The sequence below is a fragment of the Lagenorhynchus albirostris genome, chromosome 21 (assembly GCF_949774975.1).
Source record: "Lagenorhynchus albirostris chromosome 21, mLagAlb1.1, whole genome shotgun sequence".
NCBI lineage: Eukaryota > Metazoa > Chordata > Mammalia > Artiodactyla > Delphinidae > Lagenorhynchus > Lagenorhynchus albirostris.
The window spans coordinates 17478355-17502996 of record NC_083115.1 but is presented as its reverse complement, the minus strand read 5'-3'; the positions used below and the strand labels follow the sequence as shown (position 1 = coordinate 17502996).

The 24642-nt window shown below is 38.6% G+C and overlaps 1 protein-coding gene and 1 non-coding gene across 4 annotated transcripts in view; both read right to left on the bottom strand.

The window, feature by feature from the left end:
• Positions 1–18752, bottom strand: part of MICU3 (mitochondrial calcium uptake family member 3) — a 94124-nt gene extending 75372 nt beyond the window's left edge. Inside the window, exon 1 of one of the 3 annotated variants that reach the window (XR_009538265.1) lies at positions 18336–18729. Coding sequence is in view for 2 of the 3 variants with exons in the window: in XM_060136490.1 (XP_059992473.1) it covers positions 18336–18722 (387 nt within the window). In the remaining variant the exon portion in view is untranslated. Of the gene's footprint in view, positions 1–18294 lie in introns of all 3 variants that reach the window. The other 2 variants (XM_060136490.1, XM_060136489.1) reach the window with 2 other exon arrangements.
• On the bottom strand, positions 4216–4322 carry LOC132512843 (U6 spliceosomal RNA). The gene has a single exon (XR_009538361.1). It is a non-coding gene; the product is annotated as a U6 spliceosomal RNA (small nuclear RNA).
• Positions 18753–24642: the final 5890 nt, after the last annotated feature.

The following is a 24642-nucleotide window of genomic DNA, read 5'->3' as shown; positions in this document are numbered from 1 at the left end:
GACAGTTTTCCAAAGAAGAAATGCAGATGGTCAACAGGCACATGAAAAAATGTTCAACATTGCTAAGCATCAGGGAAATGCAAATCAAAACCACAATGAGATATCACTTCACACCTGTCACAATGGCTATCATCAAAAAGAAAACATATAATAAATGTTGGCAAGAACGTAGAGGAAAGGGAATCCTCGTACACTGTTGGTAGGAATGTATATTGGTGCAGCCACTGTGGAAAATAGTATGAAAGTTTCTTAAAAAACAAAAAATAGAATTACCATATGACCCAGCAATTCCACTCTTGACTATATACCAAAAAAAAAAAAAAAAAACCAAACAAAAAAACCCCCGAAACCAAAAATACTAATTTGAAAGGATACATGCACCCCAATGCTCATAGCAGCATTATTTACAATTGCCAAGACATGGAAGCAACCTAAGTATCCATTGACAAAGGAATGGATAAAGAAGATGTGGTATACACACACACACACACACACACACACACACACACACACACTGGAATACTAGTCAACCATAAAAAAGTATGAAGTTTTGCCATTTGCAGCAACATGGATGGACTTGGAGGGCATTATACTAAGTGAAATAAGTCAGACAAAGATAAATACTGTAAGATATCACTTACATGTGGAATCCAAAAAATACAACAAACTAGTGAATATAACAAAAAAGAAGCAGTCTCACAGATGTAGAGAACAAACTAGTGGTTACCAGTAGGGAGAGCGAGGGGAGGGGCAACATAGAGGTCGGGGAGTGGCAACATAGAGGTCGGGGAGTGGGAGGTACAAACTATTGGGTGTAAGACAGGCTACGAGGATGTATTATACAGCACGGGGAATAGAGCCAGTATTTTGCAATAACTGTAAATGGAGTGTAACCATTAAAAATTGTATAAAAAATAAAAAAAAATTTTTTTCAAAATTGACTTTTCATTTTACAGCTTCTAGAAAATTGCATTTTACACTTTTTAGGAAATTATTTTATGGGAATTGCTTAACATTCTTTTCAAGTTTGCTAAAAATGTTTAGGGAATTTTCCTTCTAGTTCTAGAAAATGCTGTCTTCTGTTTTACTGAGAAACTGCAAAACATTCTACATTCTAGATCTTTAATCTCAGTTGTGTTACTTACAAAAATTGAACATATACATGGAAATAAAATTTTCAAACATACCTGTAAAATAACATTCATAATTTAGTCATAAAAATAAGTAATGATCATTTTCAGGTAACTGTGGATCCTCTAAGTCATGCTGCCATAAGATAAGCGGCTTAAGAAATGGTACAAATGATAAAACTTACATTTTTAATTACCACATCTTCCGCCCCAAAATAAAAAATATTGTCTCAATGCAATGATTTTCTCTGGAATTTCAAAACTCAGACCTTTGCAACTAGTACTTAGATGTTATTTCTTAAGGTAGTAAAACTAGGGCCTTCAGGCAACAGACTATATCATTATCTTTCCCATGAATAACAGAAAGCAAAGATTCACTGCCAAGGCACAGTCTCATGTTACTTCAGGTTAGCAATTCGAAAATTTACTTTGTGGTAAGGTCTGGTTTTCCCAGGGAGGAAAGATTAAATGCCAGATAAAGGATTCACTACTTGACAATTAGAGAAACTGATGCCTACAAGCTGATAATACCCTAAAGAGGTAACTCGAAACAATTATATCAATTATCTAAACACCATATAATGCATTACCTTTAAGCAGCTGAGAAACAGAGACAGGAGAATAAAGAATGGAAGAAGGAAAAATAAAACCATTTGTATTAAGCAAAATTATTTTGATTACTCATCCTTAGTAGTTTATTTAAAAAAATTTTTTTTATTAAATCAATACTAATTTTTTAAAGTAAAGAATGATTAAAACATGTATTTAATTTCATGTAGGAGGTTGAGAATTTGGTTATTAGGCCCTACCTGATACTGGCAACTGTACCAACATTTTTATAAAACATTAAAGAGCAAATGACATTTGAATTTAGATCTTTATATTTTCTGGGCAAGAGTCATATGAGATGTGCATGAGATTCTATTCACATCTATTTTTATTCTAGCTAAAAAGATGTTCATGGAAGTATTACACTTGGCTTTCTCATATGGCTTCAGGCTTATTTAAAAGCTTCTAAGAAGATAAAAGGGGTAACATTTTCTTTGCTTTTTGGGTGGTCAAAAGGTTAAACATCAAATTCTCAGTGTGAGAAAATCCCAAAGCCCTCTAGGTGAAATGTTTTGATGCTTAGTAAATGTGTCTATGTGGAAATACACACAGCTGAAGACCAGTCTATAAGCACTTTCCTGGCTGCAATCAAATTGGAAAAAATAAAAAGTGACCACTTGTTTTAAAGTCTCCACTTGTATTGTTATGTTAGCTTACATTACAGGGTTCTTTACAAGTTTACAAAGTACTTTCACATATATCATCTCATTATTTGATAGGATGGTAAGTGAAAGTATCTCTAAGGAGGCAGTAATCACAGTGGTTTAATGTGTATATCTCACCTCTTCTGCCTATTCAAGGGCTCTGCTCCTGCAGTAATCTCCCTTGCCCTTCCTACCTCACTACTTTCCCCTCTTCCGCTGAGTCCTTCCCTTCAGCGCATGCACATTTCTCTCGTCCTGGAAAGCTTCCGCTCCCACTTCTGCACTGAGCCACCATCCCCCTCCCCACCACTTCTCTCCAGCTCTTCACAGCAGGGCTACTGGAAAGCTGCCAGCATTTCCTGTCTCTGGTTTCCTCCGCTTCAGCAGGTCTCCCCTCCGCCACTCCACTAACGCTGCTTGTCAAGGTCACTGATGACCTCCGTGTTGCTAAATCCAGAGGTCAATTCTCAGTTTTCATATTACAAAGTCTGACCCAGTTGATAACTCTCTTTTCCTTGAAATAATTTTTCGTAATGTCCAAGTCCACCAGGTACTCATTTTCCTCCTATTCCCCTGGCAGTTCCTTCCTGGTACTTCTGTTTGTACTGCCCTAGGGCCAGTCCTAGGGCCAGTCCTTGGACCTCCTCTCTTTTTGAATCTATAATTACTCCCTTAATCATCTCATCTAGCCTTTACATACTATAAATATACTGACAAATCCAAAATTTCTATCTCCAGCCTTCTGCAATAATATAAATTCCATGAAGGCAGGAATTTTTGTTTAAGTGGTACACTTCTATTTCCCCAGTACCTAGAAGAGTTTCTGGCTTGTAGCAAGCTCTCAAATACTTGCTAAATAAATTAATGAGTGAATGTGGATGTAAAACTTATTGTAACTGTTAATGATTCCCTTAAAAATTAAAGCATAATATTAAAAAATCAATAATTATCTGGTATTAGCAGTGTAGCTGACCTCAGAAACTGTGGGGTGGGGAAGGCGATACAGTAAAACATGTTCAAGGATGCATCTTTTTAGGAATGGTAAATTTTCTGATACTGATTTATGTCCTCAAGTTTCAGATGTATATATTAATATATTTTTTTTTTTGTTAAAGTTACATGTAACCACTTGAAGATCAGAAATAGGATGTATAACTTTCAAACCACTAGAGGAAGAGAAATGATAAGGAGAAAAGGACCAATCTAATGTCAGGTGATAAAGGAAAAGAAATCACTCACATAATATAGCAAAAATGAATGTATACAAGTCCATAATTACAATAAATATGATTGGGTTAGACTCCTTCATTAAAAATGAGCAAGTCTCATATTGTGTTTTTTAAAAAGCTATGAATGTTCCTTATAAGAGTCAAACATTACCCAGAATGTTTGAAAATACATGGAATTAAGAACCAAAAGCATTCAATAGGACAAAGAAAAATTCACCAAGAAGATATTACACACACGAACAAAACAGCTTAAAATAATAGAATGAAAAAACGGTTAAAAGAATGCAATTTAACTCACAATCATGGCTGAGATATCAACACTTCTCTACTAGAAATGGATAGGTCAAGTGGAAAAACTAAGTAAGAAAAAGTATCTGAGTAACAAAACAAAGAAGGTGCTTATTAACCTTGATTTTAATAAACAGAGAATATATAAAGTGACCATTTATTAGTCATCACTAAAACATCAATAAGATTAAAATGTTAAAGTTATAATACAGGTATAATGAAATATTCATATAGTAGAGTATTATTCAGGAGTGAAAATAAATTAACTAGAAGTCATGTGTCAAAATGGATAAATTTCTTTTTTTTTTATTTAAAAAAAATATGGAATGCTTCACGAATTTGTGTGTCATCCTTGTGCAGGGACCATGCTAATCTTCTCTGTATCGTTCCAATTTTAGTATATGTGATGCCGAAGCAAGCACCAAAATGGATAAATTTCTTAAACATTATCTTAAAGATATAAATTATAAAAAGATAGGTACTGTTTATGTAAAATTTTTTAAATTGCAAAATAAGTGTATATTATTCAGAGATACATCCATTTGTAATAAAACTATGAAAACTTACATGGGAATGATAAAAATCAAACTTGGAACAGTGGTTACCTCTTTGGGGAAGAGAGGATTATGATGGGGGAAGGTATATATGCTGATAGTTTATTTTTTAAGCTGGTAGTACATACATAGTTATGCATTATAGTATTATTGTCTATTGTCTTTTTAAAAGTTGGATATACTCCATTTTAAAAAACAAACTCATTCAAGGCTTATTCCCTGCTGCATATGGAAAAATGTTAAAATTTAACAGCAAAAAACTGACAGAAAAAAGGCCACTTTGGAAAATTTAAGATACACCATTAAGTAAACAATTATTGGATTAAAAAAGAAATAAAAACTGGGATTACAAGCCTTTTGAAAATAAATGACACTTAGGAACTTACAAATAGCCACCTGTATAATTTGGTCAAAGTCATTACTGACACAGGAAAATTCATATCCTTACATGTATTTACTAAAGAACAATTAAGAATTTAAAATAAATGAACTATGTATTCAACTCAAGAAGTGAAAAAAGAGGATAAGATAAATTTGACAAAAACAGAAGGAAACAGACAATAAAGATAAAAGCAGAAATAAATAACAACCCCCCCAATAAAACAGTAAACACAAAATAGTGGTATTTGAAAAGACTTAATAAAATAGACAAACCTCTATCAAGTCTGATTTTGAAAAAGAACTGAAAATGAAAGAGACAACATTAAACATAAATTATGGCATATCCATAGTTTGGAAGAGCATCCAAATATAAGATCAGAATAAAGAGACCTATAATAAATATATTAATATCTCAGATAAATATCAGTATAAAAGGCAAGAACAATATGTACAGTATGGTCACATTTGTGTTAAAAAGGAAATGATATATGTGTTTAAGTTTACAGGCCTGTAAAATATATTTTAAAAAGGACTGAGGTGAGAAAAATATTTGTGACCTATAAAGTAGGAACAGGATTTAATATTTTGACATATCCCAGAAATCAGTCAATAAAAAAATAAAAGTTGGCAAAGGATATTAATGGGCAATTCCTAGGAAACTATAAACAAACAAAAAATTCTCTACCTCACTAGTAACCATAGAAATGGAAATTATAATAATCATGATAAATCATTTTTCACACTCAAATTGGGAAAACAATTAAACTTAACAATATTAAGTGAAGGGGAACATTGGAAGCCCATTTCTTATTGCTGGTAAAAGTATATCTTAGTGTAACCATTTTGAAGAACAATTTGACAGTGCCTATTAAAATATAATAGCTATGGACCCAGCAATTTAACATTTGCATCTACAAAGAACCCTGGATATTCACTGCAGCACTGCTTCTAACAGTGAAAAAAATAGAAACAATCAAAATTCCCATCAGCAGGACAATGGTTAAATAAATTATGGCACATCAATGGAGTAGTCTGTGACCATTAAAAAGTTCATTCTTCAAAGAAACATACACATATATATGTACATATCAATACATACACATACATACACACATATATACACATATATGCATAGACAGAAAAAGTTGTGGAATGGTGTATTATTTTTTAAAAAAGCAAACAGAACATACATTAACTCATTTTTACAAAAGGGTTAGCTTAGTCTAGAGAGGACTTCATCAGGACCACACAGACAGCAAATGAGTCTGGGACCAGAACTCAGGTGTTAGGACACCCAACCCAGTGTTCTTCCACGTTACACAACTTGGTACACTGAAACGAAAGTGCCTGGATTTTACAATCCTTCAGGCCTAGGTTCAAATGCCAGCTTCAACACTTCCTAATTAGGTACACTTGGGGAAAAGAGATTTCCGAACTTTAGCATTTTCACTGTAAAATGGACAAATAAATACTAACTCCATGAACTGTAAACATTAAATGAAAACTAAATGAGCACACTTCCTTCTCCCCTGGTCAATAGAATCAGTTTATGAAGAGTATCCTCTCTATTAATCTATTATCCTCTCTATTAATCAGTCGTTGGCACCTCAGCTCCACACAGAGAATGTGGCAGCTCAGTACCTCTGTGTCACTATAAATTGGGAGTTCTCTAAATACGTCCATGGTGACAAAACTATTCCAGTTGCCTGGCATTTCCTTGTGGCTCTCATCTGCCTCACACGCTACTCCCTTTCTCTCAATCTTCCTGGCTCAGCTCCAAACTCCTAGATTATACAGTAGGTGGTATTCTATTTATTTCTTGAGAGTGATGGCTGACCCGTAATGACAAAACCTCTAGCTATGCACTGAGCCACTGTCTTCTAGGCCTGGCTACATAATCACTCCAAAATAGTTTTTCTAGATTACAACTGAAAGAAACAAACACAACATACCATTAATAGTTTGGACTATTTTTCCCTAAATGAATCACCGTGAACTTACCTGCTGCTAAAACAAAGTATCATAGACTGGATGGCTTAAGTGACAGAATTTATTTTGTCACTGTTCTGGAAACTAGATGTTCAAGATCGAGGTGGCAGCATGGTCACGGTGTGAGCTCTCTTTCTGGGTTGTAGATTGCCACATTCTTTCTATGTCCCCACATGGCCTTTCCTCAGTGTGTGGGCACAGAAAGAAAGAGAGGGCAAGCTGTCTGGCGTCTCTTCTTGTAAGGACACTAATCCTATCAGATCAGGATCCCACTCTTATGACCTCATTTAACCTTAATTACTTCCTTGGAGGCCCAATTTCCTAATACAGCCACTCTGGGGGGTAGGGCTCCAGCATATGAATTTTGGGGAGACACAAAACATTCATTCCAGAACACCAGCCACAGAGCAACCCATCTGCCCTTTTTCTCTACTCACTTATATAGGCCTTAAAAATGTTCTTGTAGGTCATCCCCGTCAAGTTGGCAATTTACTCTCTGGAAGAACTTGAATATTTGGAGATTTAACCATGTCCCCTCTCTTTTGGATCATTTATAAACAACCAAACAAAAAACATTAAATAAGATCAGTGTCAGTCTCCTTGACCTACCTATACCCCAGTGGGAGGGCTTCCTGCTTGCTAGTCCCAACTTGAGATTCCCCACCCGCCAACTAGCCTTGGCCTGCTGCATCCCAGCTTGGGGGGCGGGGGGTGGGGGCGGTGTCTCCTGCAGGCCAGTTCCGGCCCATGGTTCCCTGTCTGCCAGCATTGGTCCAATGGCACCCCAGCAGGAGGCTTCCAGGCTGCCAGTCCCAGCTTCTGGTTCTCTATCTGCCAGCCTCAGCCCAGCAACTTGGAAAAGCTCTAGAGGTGAACACACCTCTTCCAACAAGGCCTGAATCCCAACCTAGGGAGGCCGCTGCCTTCCAACTTTGTTCCTTCCTTGGGTACTCTCCCTCAGCCCTAGGGTATTCCTTTTAATTTTGATTCCTTCTTAGTAGCTAATCCCCTGTAAATAGTTAATAATTCTTTATATTAAACCTTAACTGCTTCTGTTTCTGACTGGCCCCTGACTGATACAGGAGAGCCTGAAGATGAGTGTCATGGGGCGTCCCAGTGCTGCCTCAGGAACAAGCAGAAGAGAGGCACGCCGGAGCCAGAGCCAGAAGCCTCCTCTGCCTGCAGTGTCCCTGTCATAATCTCCCGGCAAAGAGGAAGTGTTTGCAATTTCCAGCAGCAGCATCACAAGCAGGGCAAGGAAAGGTAGATCTGGAGCTGAGGCGATAATCTGACAAGTGGCACAGTAACTCTGCTGCTATGCATACACAAAGTCCCTATTTAGCCACACACACACACACACACACACACACAAAGCTAACACCTACAAGAACTTCCAGTGTGCCTGGCCATTTTAACCCCTCTTAATAATCCTATAATGTAGGTACTATTACTATCCCTACTTTACAAATGAGGAAAATGAAGCATGTAAAATTATTTAGTTTTGGCAAGGTTCCTCAGTGAAAGAGCAGAGATTCAAATCTAAGTATTCTGACTCTGCAGACCACACTCTTAACCATAACTCTGCTAACAACTGTTTCTATTGCTAAGATCGCCAAGTTTGAAAAAATGAAGAGAAACTCTATTGAAAGCCAATGTTCTTCAACACTGCTATTAAAAAAGACAGCATACTTAGTAAGTTTTAAATCTCTGAAAAAGACTAGAAACAAATATTTCCAAATGGTAACAATTATTAATTCTGAAAAGAGAGTACAATAGAAGCACTAACAAAAGGTATAAAATTTTTAAAGTAATGAATCAATTTTTCACTTGTAGAAATTAATATTGAAAAGGATAAACAAGTTTTAAAAATCATGGAATATTACTGAGTTTCGGCAGTTTATTCCCATCATAAACTAATCACTCAGTTTGCTGACTCTCTTTCATAGAACTTAATATACTTTGTACTTTGGATTATGAGCTTACCCTCTTGGAGACCTTCTCTGCAGGATGTCCATGTGGCCAGTGTTCAGGGCATTTCCCTCCAAAGAAGTTTTGCGTTTCTTTCTGCCAGCTACAACAGCTTTTTCTCAGCATGGGTAATAGAAGTTCTAACTCTAAACCCATTTGAGGGAGTGTGGGACCATTTTTACACATTCTCAGGAGAGTCCTTTTTTTTTTTTTTTTTTTTTTGCGGTACGCGGGCCTCTCACTGTTGTGGCCTCTCCCGTTGCGGAGCACAGGCTCCAGACGCGCAGGCTCAGCGGCCATGGCTCACGGGCCCAGCCGCTCCGCGGCATGTGGGATCTTCCCAGACTGGGGCATGAACCCGTGTCCCCTGCATCGGCAGGTGGACTCTTAATCACTGCACCATCAGGGAAGCCCAGGAGAGTCCTTTTTTCCACTTAGAGCCCATACAGACATCGTCAGGCCTCCCTGTCATCAACTTGTACTGGCAGGACCAGGGATGGTTTTCTTCTAGTCCGTTCTGTTGATGAGGGCTCTGGCTTTAGGGAGGTGGTGCCTCAGTTCCAACTTCCCAAGGTCTTGTCCCCACATAGGCATTAAAATCCACATCCCTAGAATTCCATGAATAATGACTCATTGCTCCCCACTTAAGCCACAGGTCACACTGTTCTAGTTATTAGTTTCCTCTTTATTCCTGCAGCAGGCAATTTCCTTTAATTTCTGAAAAGCATGGCATAGCATGTAAAAAGATGTTTCAAATATTTTTAGGACAGATTATGCAGCATGCTGTATGGATAAAACCAGAAGTCTAAACCATTTATTTTATTAAATGAGCATCCCATAATTTATCTACGAGCATTTTCATTTCACTTAAAAGCCATTCTCCCAACACAATATACTTCACAACTAACAAAGACCGACATATACCTATTGCTCATTCTCTCGTTTTTCCTTAGAAAGAGAACTCTGATGTTTAGCTAGGCCCAATAGCACACAGAATAAGGTCACATTCTTCAAGCTTTGTTGCAATTAGATAGGGCCGTTTGACTAAGTTTGGGCCAGTAAATGTAAATAAAAGTGTTTTTTGAGACTTCCTGAAAAGCCAGCTTAAAGGTTGCTGACTCAGCTATACAGGGCACAGGTGAGTAAAGGCAAAGTCATCATTTTGACTTATTTCTCCTGACCCCAAGCCAACTGCTCCTCATTGCACTTTGCTTTTACTTATTTCAGCCTGTGTTATTTCCATAATCACTTTCATCTCTGAGTTTAAAGCTGCTGTAGAGGGCAATCATAAGCAGCAATGGGCAGAGATCACTGTAGAGGGAGGACATGAGGGAAAGGCAAGGGAGGAAGATCTGTATTTTCCCACACAGAAGCTAAACACTATGTGAAGATCAAATTGCTTTGGACTAGGATGTGGTGCTGTGAGTGAATCAGCAGTCACACCACAGTGTCTCCACCACTTTTTCTAAGTTAGGTAACTGACCCATCTGTTCCCCAGTACCTTGTTTTTCCAAAGGAATTAAACTTCCCAGGGAGCCACTGTACTCGCCTACAATTAAGAAAGCACAGCAGCAGACACTGGAATTATATAGTACATTTAAGAATGCCACTTTCTCTGTAAGATTCTAAGAGAATCGGAGTAAAGTCCTGAATAAAACATATCACCAAAATATAGAAAAGACATGTTTCTAGAACTTCTCTGTCAGCCTTTAATCAAACAATACACGCCTACAACCTAACTTCTGCCCTTATAAACCTGACACTTTGATAATCCCACTCTGGGTCACTTTTCCATATCCTCCCAGTTTTCACTATTCTACTGAAGATCAATGTTCAACCTCATCTATGGCTTTAGCCATGTTCCAAATTCTGTTAGATGAGGGGTGTGGGTAGAAGACCAAAGACACCAAGTGCTATTCTCCTATAATTTGCCAGCAAATGGCAGGAATCTTGAGAAGTTTGCCTCCTTGCCTACAGTTTTATAAAAAGTTTTAAATTACTATAGTGATTCAGGATAAGTTTTAGATTTAATTATTTGGTGATGTATAGGTGTAATATTTTTGATAATTAAATACTTAGTTCACAATAGCACTTTTGTACTTTTAAGTAATAAAATTTAGAATATTAGATCAAAGTATGAAATACAGACTTTTAACGTTGCTCCCCAAATAGGATGTCTTGACTTTGATTAAGTCTGTGTTATAAAAGACTTGAATCAACATTCCTACCTGACCTTTTATGGTGATCAGGTAATCACCGGGGCTAGCAGATCAGAGGAGAGCATGACAGGCATATGTGATAGCACAGCTGCACAGTACTAGACCAAAGGGTTACGAAGACTGTATTCTTTACTAGGAGGACATAAAATCCTGATGTGACACATTTATTTGGATAGCAAGCAGTCTGGAGGAAGCCACATGACCACAAAGATCGAATGCAGAAAGGAGGTAAAGTTCGAGTCACACTGATCTCCTATCACCACAAACCTTAGTCCAAAAGCTTTCTATTACTGTCCTTAGGACTCCATCATTGAGCTTGATAACAGTAATGTCTCAAAAGCTTTCTTAATCTCCTGGGGACAAGAGTGAATGTGCTTGTATGTATATGGAGAATTACAAACCACATTCCACCTTAGATCAGTAAGAATAAAGTTAAAGTGGTGGGAAGAAGTTTAGATGATCCTATCTGAATAGAACCAATTTCAACAGGTTGGAGCTAGCTTAAATTGGACCTAACCTATAAGAGTCCTTCTGACCCGATGTGAGGCTGGTTAGGAAGTGTTCACTCTGAATTGCTGCAAGCAATTTGAACAATCCATTATATTCCTTCCAGGGAAATGGAAAATCCAAATCTCTCACCTAGTCGATACTTAAGAGTGTCAACTGGATAGATATCATCCTTATCAGAAAGCGGGAAAAAAAATGGAATTATTTGAAATTCCTTTATATATACTTTCTGTATTCTAAATTCCAGAGATGGAGTTGAGTATTAAAATTGTTAAAAGGCAAACTAGTGAATGGGAAAAAAAAAACCCAAAAAGCAGATGGAGTCTACTTTTCCAATTTGGAAAAATAATTCTGTAATGAGCAAACACTATGCCAGTCAATTAAATGGTACAGCACTGAAGTTCCATATTTTGCTTAGCTTATATAATCTAGTAATACATCAAAGGATAAAGGAGTAAAGTGTTACTTAAAGAGGAAGGTGAAGAAAACAATATGTCTAGAAAATCCTACTTAGTATACAAATGACTAGGTGTTCTCTTTAATGCTACATAATGCCATAAATAAAACTTGTTCAATTTTTTAAAACACATTTTTCTCCAGCATGGGTGTGTTTACACTACACAGAATAAAGTTGCTCAAATTCTCAGTGTTTGGCACATACTTACAGGAAATCAGAATTAGTATTAGTGAGAATTAGTACTGTCCAGTTTAAACTTGCCCATCAAGTTTAAAGAAAAAGAATAAAATTTGAAGTGTACTATAAGTTAGGTGCATTTCCTATGTAAGTTAAACATTACATCATGGGTAAAAAAGTACTAGTTAAATCATATTACTAGCATTTATACATCTCAAAAAAAGAGATAGCATAAATAAGAATTAGAACAGCAAAAGTTGTGACCAGGTAAAAATATTCATCGAAAAACTTCTACGTTTCATGAGCAAGTTAAAATCGCATCTTATCATTTAAAAACTCACATTTAAACTTGCAAATACTAAACATGAGCAAATTAAAAGGTTTCATGGTTTTCTAGTTTTTTTTAAGTGGCTACGTCGATCCTCTACTCTCCCCCAAATCTCTGTCATGGTGACTCCACAAATTTCTACTATCTTGCTCCCAGAAGATGACATCATCTTCTGTTGCATAGAGAAAATAAAAGCCATCAGGCATGAACTCCTTCGACTGCTTCCCACTAAACATGTATGCTCTCTGCCTCCTCCCAGCCCTTGCTCCTGTCACACTGGAAATGGCATCTCCTATTATACAAGATTAAACTCTTCCCTGTGCTTTAACTTTCAGCTCCCATCTCCACCTTGGTCCTTGGCAAGTCAATTATCCTCTATTTCCTTTGGGTTTAGTGTTCCTCTTCTTTCCATCAGCAATTAAATTATATTTAAGAGTCTTTCATTAAGAAAAAAATCAATTCCACAATAGTAGTCCTTTGAGCTACTGCCCTCTTTTTCTCTTCATGGCCAAGTTCATGAAAGGGTTGTCAACACTTGCTTCACCTTGTCCACCTCAGCTTTTCTTTACCTTTACTCTCAACTTAGCCAACTATAATGTGCTTTTCACCTTCAAGATCTCACCAAGATCACCCATGACCTCCTTGTTGCTAAAACGTTGAACACTTCCCATTACTCGTCTTAGCTGACCTCCTCTCATAGCGTTCACTCTAACTGAATAACTCTTATTTGAAGTGCAGTCTTTTGTTGGCTTCCACAACTCTCCTGGCTTTCTTTATTCTGTCTGGATCTCAGCTTTTTGCAGAGTTCCATTTCTCTGTCAGTCTTTTAAAACGCTGATGCTCACCAGGGCTCTCTCCTTAAGTGCTTTTCTCTTGTTCTACATATTCTGAACAACATCATCCATTCTTACGACTTTTAACACTTGATGATTCCCAAATCTGTATGTATAATATAGATCTCTCTCCTGAGCTTCTGACCTATGTATCCAGCTGGAAACTTCCCTTCAGCTGTCCAAAGATACCTTGATCCACTGTGCAAGTTAAAAACTCATCATCCATGTGCACTACCCCTAATCTGTTTGTTTGTTTGTTTGTTCCTGAAGACCTGGTCTCAGTGAATTACTGCACAACCCACCCAAGACAAAAACCTGAATATCATCCTAGACTCTTCCATCTCTCTCATCCCTAAAATCCAATCAACTACCAATCCTGTTGATCCTACCTCCAGAATCTCTCTCCAGTCCAGCAACTTCCAAGTGCTTCACTGCCATTTTCCTAGTAAAGCCATAACTATCTCTTGTCTAAAGAAATATTACTGTTAAAAACTGCTTGACGTGGGAATTCCCTGGTGGTTCAGCGGTTAGGACTCCGTGCTCTCACTGCCGAGGGCCTGGGTTCAATCCCTGGTCAGGGAACTAAGATCCCACAAGCCACATGGCGTGGCAAAAAACAAAACAAAACAAAACTGCTTGACATGTATTTTTTTAATTAAAGAATATGGAGAACCATACTCTCTAACATTCTCACCTAAGAGGCAACGACATCTTACCTGGCTACCCTGTGACAAATAAATCTACCAGATTCTACCAGGAAACCCAAAAAGGGGATCACCTAATTTAGCTTCCTATACAACAAGGTTATTCTACACAGAATTAACCTGTCTCCAATTTCACAACTGTGTGACTCCCCTCATAAGACTCTTCTACATTTACACATCTGGCAAATTCTTCAATATTCTGGGAAAGAATGAGCATTACCTCAAGTCTCAAAACGTGCTGCCTTAAAAAGAGGTTAGAAAAGGTATACAGTGAAAGAAACAATGCATAATTATTGGCAATTATTATAGAAATATACAAAAGAGATAAAAACTATTGCTCTCTTTTTCACTTGAGAGTAAAACTAAACTGATTAAAGTCTTAAGATGATCAAACCATAAAATAGATCATGCGTTACATATAATAGGTAAAATACTGGATTAAAGTATGTTAATCAATCTAGTAGCTTTAAAAATTTTTGAACCTGAACCAGAAAGGCAGTTCTAGAACCCAAATTTTTTCTCTAATAAAAATAATGCTTTAAGGTTAAAACTGTAGGGTTCTTAACAGAATCTTGTCAACATCTCTCTATAACATTAATAAAGTTCAAGGCCACATTTACTGAAAAAATTTTGGCAAGCCAAACTTGCACAATTAAAATAAATACAATGTCACATGATTTGGTCTCCTGAAGCGTGGAATTTTGACCTTGACTGATGTCTTCCCATTTCTAATGCTATAAATAACTACTTTAGCTGAACAAAATATGAAACTGTTAACGCTCACAGAATGTGATTGTGTCTTTTCAATGTGTTATGTCCCATGTAAATATTTAGCATGGGCTTATTCATTTGACAAGTATTTATTATGTGCCTACCAGGGCTAGGCTCCACAGCAGGCAATGAAGACATAAAGGTGATCAAGACAAACACAATGCCACTGCTTAAAAGACTAAGAAGAGAAGACAATGAACAAATAATTGCAAAAAGTCATCATCTGGGGCTACAGGATAAGCAGGGGTATTTTAACAAATCTACAGAGTCAGGGAAGGCCTTCTGGAGGAAGTTCAGAGGCAATGCCTTTAAAACAAAAATCTTCAAGGCTACAGTAACAGAACTGCATGTCTGTAGGTTACCGCTGTTCATTCCCATCAGTTATATTATTCTCACAACACGTACAGGTTAATTTATATGCTAGGTTTATGTTCAGTATAAAATGCAGCTTAAAAGAGGCTTTATAAATCAAAGGTTCTTAGCTATAGTTTGAAACATCAAAAGGAATCACTTCTACCACTTCAGGGAAATCAAATAAGCATAATAAATGAGGAGGCAACACAGGTTTAAAATATTTCTGACAAATGGCAGATTGACCTCATGAGTTTCTTTGAACCCCTTCCTCCCCTAACCACATTAAAATCCCAGTAAATGAATCTTTCAAAAGGTGTAAACATACGAGAACTAAAAAAGAAAAAAGGAGAGGAGACTAAAACACTCAAGAGAATTCATCAAATTTTTATAAAATTGAAGAGCTGGAGGAGTGATAATTGACCTAGGGGAGCAGACACACTACCTGGGTACTGTGGAGGAGGAGACCAAGTGGAAGTTAGCTGATTTTCAGCACAGACCTCAAAAAAGATAAGACCCAGGGAACACAGTTACTGTGGAGGGAGAGTAAGTGGTGGGGATGAAAAGAGAGGGTTAGAAAACAATACGTAAGTCCATCACTGGACACTCCCCCAGCATATATGCTCTCACACATATGTGCACTTGTGCCTGAACCCAGAAGATTACTGTTCCTCCCACCTCACCTATTCTTTGAAGAAGTGCAATGACACCAGAGAAAAAGACTTACAAAATACTGACATTTGGATGCCACTCTAATGAAAAGCCCAAATGAAAAATCATGCCCATGTACGAAGAGCTTCTGAGTGGCTCTCAAATACAGATAGGTAACAGCCACAGATAAGTGAGGAAAACCTCCAAAATGAAAGTGAGAGCTTAGAAAATCAAACAGGAATTTAAAAACAAAAACAAAAACCTGGAAGAAACCACACAATACATGGGGTAGAAGACAATTTTTAAAAACCCTATAATTAATACCCTTATAATAAAAAGAGAAATTTAGCAGCCATAAAACAAAATACAATGAACACATGAACATCAGAGAAAACAAAAATAGTTCTTTGAATTAAAAAATTAGGATAGCTGAAATAAAATATTTAATAGGAAGACTGGAAGATAAAGTCAAGGATATCTCTCATAAAAACAAACAAAAAGATTAAAAAGTTAGAATTTAAGAAAGATTAAAATTTGAATTAAATTAGGATCTGTCAGGAGGTGTAACTTCGGACTAATAGAGATTCCAAAAAAAGAAAATAGAGAAGAAACTGTCCAAGAAATAATACAAGAAAAGTATAGAGAACTTTCAGACGTGAATTTCCATATTGAAAGGACCCTCAAGTATAAGGCACAATAAATGAAAAAATGCCCACACCAAAGCCCCTTATTGTTAAGTTTTCAAACACCAGGGATAAAAAGAAGATTATAAAAGTTTTCAGGGGGGGAAAAGGTAAAATACAAAAAGGAATAATGATCAGGATGTACTACTGGAGACTTGGCAAGGGTAAGACATGATTTCAGTATTATTTGACTTTTAAAACAATGTACAGCAATTTTTATAAACACCAAGCAATAATAATGTAAGTAAATAAATAATAGACAATAAATAGGTAAGCAAATGAATAAAATAAAACCAATTTACTGAATGCTCACTACCTGCTAGGGGTGCCATTCAAACTCCTTTAAATATATTAACTCATTTAACTCTCATAAATCTATGAGGAAGACACTATTAACCTCATTTACAGATGAGGAAACAGGCATTGAGAGGTTAAGTAATGATACATCTAGGAAGTGGTAGAGCCAGAGCCCTAGCTTTCTGAGCATGGTCTTTCAAAAACTGCATGATACTGTCTCTCAACTTTAAAAGTAAAATTAATTTTAAAAAAGAAGAAAAGAAAATACCATTTGAACGTTCACTACCATCCTAATCTGTTCCCAGATAACTATGGTTGATTAAAAGTTCTAACTTGGTCAATCAGGACACAAGCTTAATATGTATGTGTGTGTGTGTGTGTGTGTGTGTGTGTGTGTGTGGTTGGGGGATGAAGGTTGAGGGTATTTGCTAGTATTTTAAGTATTCATTGTATAAAAATACTTTATGCTATGTACGTGTGATTTGCTGCTAGAAGGTCAATAAAAAAGATTCCCTGCCCTAAATACAACAAAAATCTCCAAAAGAACTGATGCACTTACATCAGATCACCACTGCGTATTTGGGCAAAGAATAAAGGGTATATAAATCTCATTAATGTTAGAAACAGAATAGCTACCTCTTTTCCAAAGTACTGTCATCTAAGCCCCTCACACTCTTCTTGTCTTGCAAGAAAAATTTCCCTAGATGATTTCCTAGTCATACATGACTATTAAATATACTGATAAGACAAAAACTTCATGCCCCTTCACTCACTCTTGCCTTACACTCACCTTTACCTTACATTATCAACTACATAATGAGACTTGAACATTGTCATCTTAAGTTCCTCTGCAGGAGTTAGCTTCATTCAGTTCCCTACTTTCCATCGTCTCACTGTCCCTACTTAATATCTGGCTTTAGTGGGGGGAAAAATTAGAGAAATATACTCTTTTTGAATAATTTTTTTTCTTTTCCAATCTGGTGACATCTTCATTCTTTCTTACCTATGATAAGGAGGCTACACAGTTTTGGCATTTCCTTTCTTGGGACTAATAAACTTCCATACAATAATGTCGAGGCTTCTGGGACCTCAGACCCTCCTTCAGTGCGCTCCTACTGCACTGGACCTCCTCCATCATTTGCTGTTGCATGGCCCTGCCTGGGAGTCCTTTCTCTCACATATGCGGCCCTCCACTTTCTGCCTGTCATGCCTTTGACTTCTGTGTCGCTTTTTGGTTTTATTTTGTCGTGGGTTTGGGTTTTGGTAGATAGGTGATGACTGCAGCAACCTTTAAGATCCTGACGTGATGCATCATGTACGTCTTCCCAACACCTGGGTGAACAGACCCGGGGCTGCCTGGCCTATTAGATTTCGGTCTCGCTCACAGGACGTCCCGATCTGTAGCCGCAGAGTCACACTGCGACAACCCCCAACGTCCGGTCTCACGCGCGCCCTGCACGGCTGTCACACCGTCCCTCCCAGCGCTCAGGTGTAGTACCTGGCGGTCCTAACCCCGAGAGTCACCTGCGGGCCGGCCGGGCGCGCGCAGGTGCTCACGCACATACCGTCTCCTTGGCAGCGGCGACCGGGATGGGAAGCAGCCCCCGGCCGCGGGGCGGTTCCTCCGGCTCTGCGGCCGCGCTCTTGGAGGCGAGCCAGGGGGCCGGCGCCCGCGCGGAGTCGGCCCTGGGGTCCCCATACAGCTGGTAGCACACCAGGCCGACCAGACCCCCGCCGGCCGCGGCCGCTATGCTCAGCTCCCCCCAGCGCCGCCGCCGCCTCCAAGCCGCCTCAGCCACAGCCCCCTCCTCCTCCTCCCGACAGAAGGGCCGGCCGGGAGAGCCCGGAGCTATGCCCGCAGACCGCCCGCACGGCCCAGGGAAGGGATGGGGAGGCGAGGGCGGAGGCGGAAGCCGAGGCGGCGGCCGCAGAAGCCTCCGCAACGCAGCCATCGCGGGAGCTGCCCGCACCGGAGCTAGGAGGAGGCGGACGAGGCGGTGGAGCGGCACCCGAAACCTCGCGAGAAGTTAGTTCGCTGAGGTTCGCTGCTGTCCGAGAGCGACCCCTACGATTGCGCGGCCTGGGGTCCCCTCCGGGTGGCCTTCACCTGGGGAACCGGGGGTCTCTGGCTGGGGAGAGCCTGGGGAGGAGGGGGCGCAACCGGCTGCTCCTCGGCCCCGCGTTCCCAGCCCAACGCCGCGGTCATAAATAACTGCGCCTTCCCCGGACGACACCTGACTGCGCGAGAACCCAACACCGCAGGCGACAGCCAGGTCGGCGGAGCTGAACCGAGCCCTCGGGGGCGGGGGTGTCGGACGCCCCTCCGCTAACGTGACCCTTCGCCTCTGCTTTTCTGGGTGGGTCTCGAATCATCGGTAATGCCCCTCTAAGGAAGTCACATCCCCTAACGGTATCCTGATCTTCTGATACGAGGTCGGGAATAATTTGGAACGGTATCTTCAGGTGTACAACAAAAATGAGATAAAAAATTTGGCTCGAGTCATAAAAATAGCAAATTAAGTAAAAGGATTTTTTTTGACTACATGACAGCTTCTGGTCTTTTGATGGGGGAAGTCTAATGCTGTTTTTTAGTTACTGTTAATATGTTTAAAAAACATTACCATACCAGTGGCGTGACTTAATTCAATAAAACAGAACTGTCTTACTTTTGGGGGGAAGTTGTTGATATAAATAATCGGTACGTGTATTGTGCCATTTTTTATTTTTGTTATTCCTATACTTGTTTGTGTGCTACACTTTATGAGAAAGTGTTTATGACATTCTTATCAGTTTCCTGCCCCTGAACCCAGTTTTGGTAACTTAGTTACCTAGCTTTGGTCTTTATATTCTGGAATGTTTCCAGGAGCCCTTAAAATAGTCTGGGTCTAGGGATGTGCACAACTAAATTTATTAGTCTCAAATGGGCTGCGGTCACAAGGGGATTAGATCCTGGCAAGTCTTATGAAAACTGAGGGCTTTCAGAGGCAAACAAAATGAGATTTTCTGGCCCAGGTCCTGCTATTGCCACTCCTCACTAACCCCTTGCCTATAAGTAATCTATCGGATACACCTCAGTTACATCTTGTTTTAATATAGGCTAATGGAATTTTCCTGTCTTAAAGCCACTAAAAGTGATAAACAGAAAAAGCCTCTATAACATGAACAAAATGTGTCTATTTTAAGATGCCATCTCTGTATTTCTTTTACTTTCAGCCTGTTGGTTTTATATAACCAGTACCTCAAGGAAGACTCAGTGGTGGCTCCTTGTTTTATCACCAAGATTCCTTCAATTTCTGTCTTCTCTGAATTCTGGAAAATTCCCACAGAAGCATTTATTCTCTGGATCTACAACACAGTTCTTCTTCTGGCACTGTTTACTTCAAGCTGAATACAATTTCCGGATTTTCTCATAGATTTCCGACATGGCCTAATAGCAGAATTCTTGGACAGACTGATGAATTTTTATTAGCTACATGTTAAAAGCCAAGTAGCTTAAAAAGAATTGGGGAGGTAATACAATAAGGTATTGCAATTAAGGAAAATGACAGAAATTATCCATCTAAGATGATTTCACATATCTATCTGTATAATTTCTCTCCAGTTTAAAAAAAAATTTAATGTAGCTCCTGCAAGCCATTTCTTTGGCTAGAAACCAACTTCTGCCATGAGAGGTGCTGGGTTTAGGTTCGCCAAGTACTCAGAAAGCTTTGGATAAAAGGTCTCTCTACATGCAGAAGTTATTCTAACTTTCCTCAGTACCTCTCTTCTAAAAGCTAAATTTCCTTAAGACTAGTTATTATTTTCATCTCACTTCTGATGCTCTGTAACTATAGCTACATGAAAATAACTCGATTCCTTTATTACCTGTACATTTTGAGTTTAATTTTCAAAGGGAAAAGTTATTTTTAAAAAAACGTGATATTAAGAATTTGGAAAAATTTTTGGAATTACAGGTAATAATGTTAGATCAATATAGATTTAGCCTAATTTCTTTCATCTTTTATTTCAATTCTATTAATAATATCCAAAAAATGTCCCTAATATACAGTGAGAGCCTACACCTTCAAAAAAATTTTGACTTACGTTCACTATGGTCTAAGTAAAAAGAAATGCTCTAAAGCATTTAAAAATATTTACAACGGCAGGAATTAAGCCAGACAGTTTTTCAGGAAAGCATAACTATCAGTGGAGTGATCAAGTAGAAGGCAGATCTGGACTCTTGATTTTGCTACATCTTAACTGCATAACCTACAATGCTTTGGAGGCCACAGTTTCCTACAAAATAATGGAATTGAATAGGTGACCACCTTCTGAACCCATGATCCTAATTAACCAAAATGCTCCAAGCATATTAGTAAAGCGAATATAGACACTTCCTTCATAGCATTTTTCACATGTCGTTTTCCTTCTCAAAACACATAATTGCCCTACAATTGCTTTATTCTTTCCAATTAAAATTCCACCCCATGACCTAATTATTTTAACCTTTTAATACTTTTAAAATTGCAAATAAATGAGTGACTTTTAAATTTTGAAAATGTGACATTTAAGTGTAATATGTGTCATGCCTAGGCACAAATGTCCTGTTTAACAAAACTTCTATTTAAAAAAATCCTGCTTATCTAGTTGTACTCACTCTGAGCACCAGAATCTTGACTAGTTGGAAGAGGAGAAATTATCTCTGAGGCCCTACATCAGGGCACATGAACCTCCCCACCCGCCGGTCTACTCAATTCTGACAAAGGGAGGCTACCGGCCAAAGAGTAAGGCGGCAGCAAGCCACTTCTCTCTTGGGAAAGTTGTTCCCATCTTCAGTGCTGTTTTCCTTGGGGGACAATTGGCAAAATCAAAAGAGAAAGTGATGGGAAAGGTGTGCTCTGCGGGGTTGCAGCCTTTTCTTGGTCTTTTGTCTTCAGAGTGCCAGCCACTAGGAGTCTGGAACTTTATTCCCCAGCATCCAGAGCCATGGACACCAATTCATCGAAGGCGCTGAGAAAACAGATCGTTTTCTATTTTGCCTAGCTCCCACTCCCAGCGACAAGTTGACAATGGTTTGTACTCTGCCCTCTTCCCTTAGTCAAAGCAAATTCTTCTAAGCTTCATGAAGCCAGATCATCTATTTGGCTCAAGTGCTGGCACATAGTAGGACTTCAACAAATGCTTATTAAATGAAGAAGGGAATTTATTATTGTAATGAGGGGGAGGGGGAGAGGCAAGATGGGAATGTGAATCGGGAGACAAGGAAATAAAGTAGCTCATCTGATGCTAAAGAAGTTGATAAAGTAAGCAACACATCCTAAAAGGCAATTAATGCAAATGGAAGGGCAAAATGAGCAAGCAAGATGTTGGCAAGAAAAAGTTGCTGTCACGGACAAGGGCTGATTCAGAAACAAATTTTGTGATTTGAAGCCATCCTCTTACATAGTAATAAGAGGCATAATCCTGCTACATTTAGAGCCTTAAAACAACACACTTCCATCTGGTTCTTTTTGTGCTCTGACAAATTCCAGCATGCTCCATGGACAAAGGTCAGTGATTTGACCTTGATACCTTCCATTCATTCTTACATATCTCACTGGTGACACCACCAAGCTGCCAGTTGTACACATTTAACTATCTAACTTCAAGACCAGTGATAACCTCGCTCTGACCATTACATCTGTCCAATCTGATTTCTATAATTTCTGATTTTATATAATTTCCAGGGTCTTTGCTGACAGTGTCTCACTGTTCAATTCTTGTTATTGCCTTTACCCTCCATTTGGTAGCCAGGACCTCTTTTCCTATGTATTTGGGAAACAAGGAACAGCAAAGCCGCCTGCCTGAAACATGTGAGCCCTTTCTCAATTGTCATATTCTGTTTTCATGCCTGATAGCGATTAAAGTTTCCATGCCCATCAGAAGCTGTCTTCTGGGGAAGAATAGCCTCAGAGTAATAATATATTGATCATCTATTATGCAAGCATGATATTTGGGTTACAAAACAATATCATCTTTATAAAACTGTTGGCAATCACTACTAGAGTTTAGCATATGCATGCCCTATGACCCATCAATTTCAATCCTAGGTGAAATACTCAACAGAAATGAATACTTATGTACACCAAAAGACATACAGGGAAATATTTTTAACTGGCCAGAAACTAGAAAGTATTCATAAGTTCATCAATAGTGCCCTGGATTTTTTTTTAATTGTGTTATATTTACACAATTGAATGCTATATAGCAATGAAAATTACTGAAATGCAACTACATGCAATCATGTGGATCAAAGAAGGCAGACACAAAAGAATTGTATTATTCTATTTATAATGTTCAAAAACTATATATACATATATATATATACACATATATACATGTGGTGTCAAAAATCATAATAGTGGTTTCTTTGGGTCGAGGGTAGTGACTAGAAGTGGGAAAAGGGGGTTCCAGAGTTCTGTTCATGTTCTGTTTCTTGATATGGGTGCTGGTTAAACAAGTGTATTCACTCTGGAAATTCCTAGAGCTATCCATTTACAATTTGTATATTTTTTTAATGCATGTCATACTTCAATTAAAAGTTTATATAAAATAAAAAATAGATTTTCTTCCTAATGTTCTTATATGATGTGTTATTTACTGTAGTGTTATAACTTGCTCAGTTCTGAACTATGTGACTTAAAAGGAATGTATAGAGCTTGTAAAGAGCTAAGAACAAAAATTGATTGAAGAGTTGGAAACTAACAGAAAAGGTAGATAATGTTGATATAGCCTAAAGAGATTTAATGAAGGAGCATCTTAAAAAGTCTTCTAGTACCTGAAAATCCTTAAGAAGCTGCTCATTAGCTATTTTCTTTATTTAGTAAGGAAAGACCAAAAGGAACTTGGTATTTTAAGCAGCAACCTAGTGTTTCATCTTCTTTGACTTGTAGCACTTTCTCCTGTGAAATGTCCATATGGACAGACCCAGTAGGTATCTGGTGGTAAGACCTAGTGCAACCAGTATATACCCTTGTCTCTGGCTCTAACCCCAGACTGTCAGGTGTTGGATGGGAAATTGCTTTAAGGGAAGATAATCAAACAGAAGGGCAGCCTTCAGAACAGATGGAAAGCTCAGCACCAAGAGGGAACCATTAGAGAAATCAAGCATAGCATAAGGTAAGTCCATGTACATATGTGCAGAAACTTAGTGGGATGGCAAACCAGTCTCATTTCTTGCCAACTCCAACTGATTGGCATGTGTTACCCAGAACACTGCGCTGAGCAAAATTTTCAGACAAGGTCCAGAATTCCCAGTAAACAACAGCAGAGTGTCTCTAGTTGAAAACAGGAGGGGATCCAGATCCTGTCCACTTAAAGCCTCTCTTTAAACACTCACAGCCAGGCCTGAAGCATCTCTGTAGAATCTTAGGGCTTAAAAATCATGAAAATGTACACATCTTTAATTTCTTCTGATGAGGAAAAGAATTAAAAACTTTTCTCTGGGTTACACAATCAGGGCTTTAGCCTCGATATTCTGCCCTATATCTACGTAGTTTCTATATTGCAATCAGAAACTAAGAATTTAAAAGTTTTTTTTAAAGATATATATATATATTTTTTTATGAATTTATTTATTTATTTTTGGCTGTGTTGGGTCTTCGTTTCTGCGTGAGGGCTTTCTCTAGTTGCGGTGAGCAGGGGCCACTCTTCAACGCGGTGCGCGGGCCTCTCACTGTCGCGGCCTTCTCTTATTGCGGAGCACAGGCTCCAGACGCGCAGGCTCAGTAGCTGTGGTGTGCGGGCTTAGTTGCTCCGTGGCATGTGTGATTTTCCCAGACCAGGGCTCGAACCCGTGTCCCCTGCATTGTCAGGCAGACCCTCAACCACTGCGCCACCAGGGAAGCCCAAAAC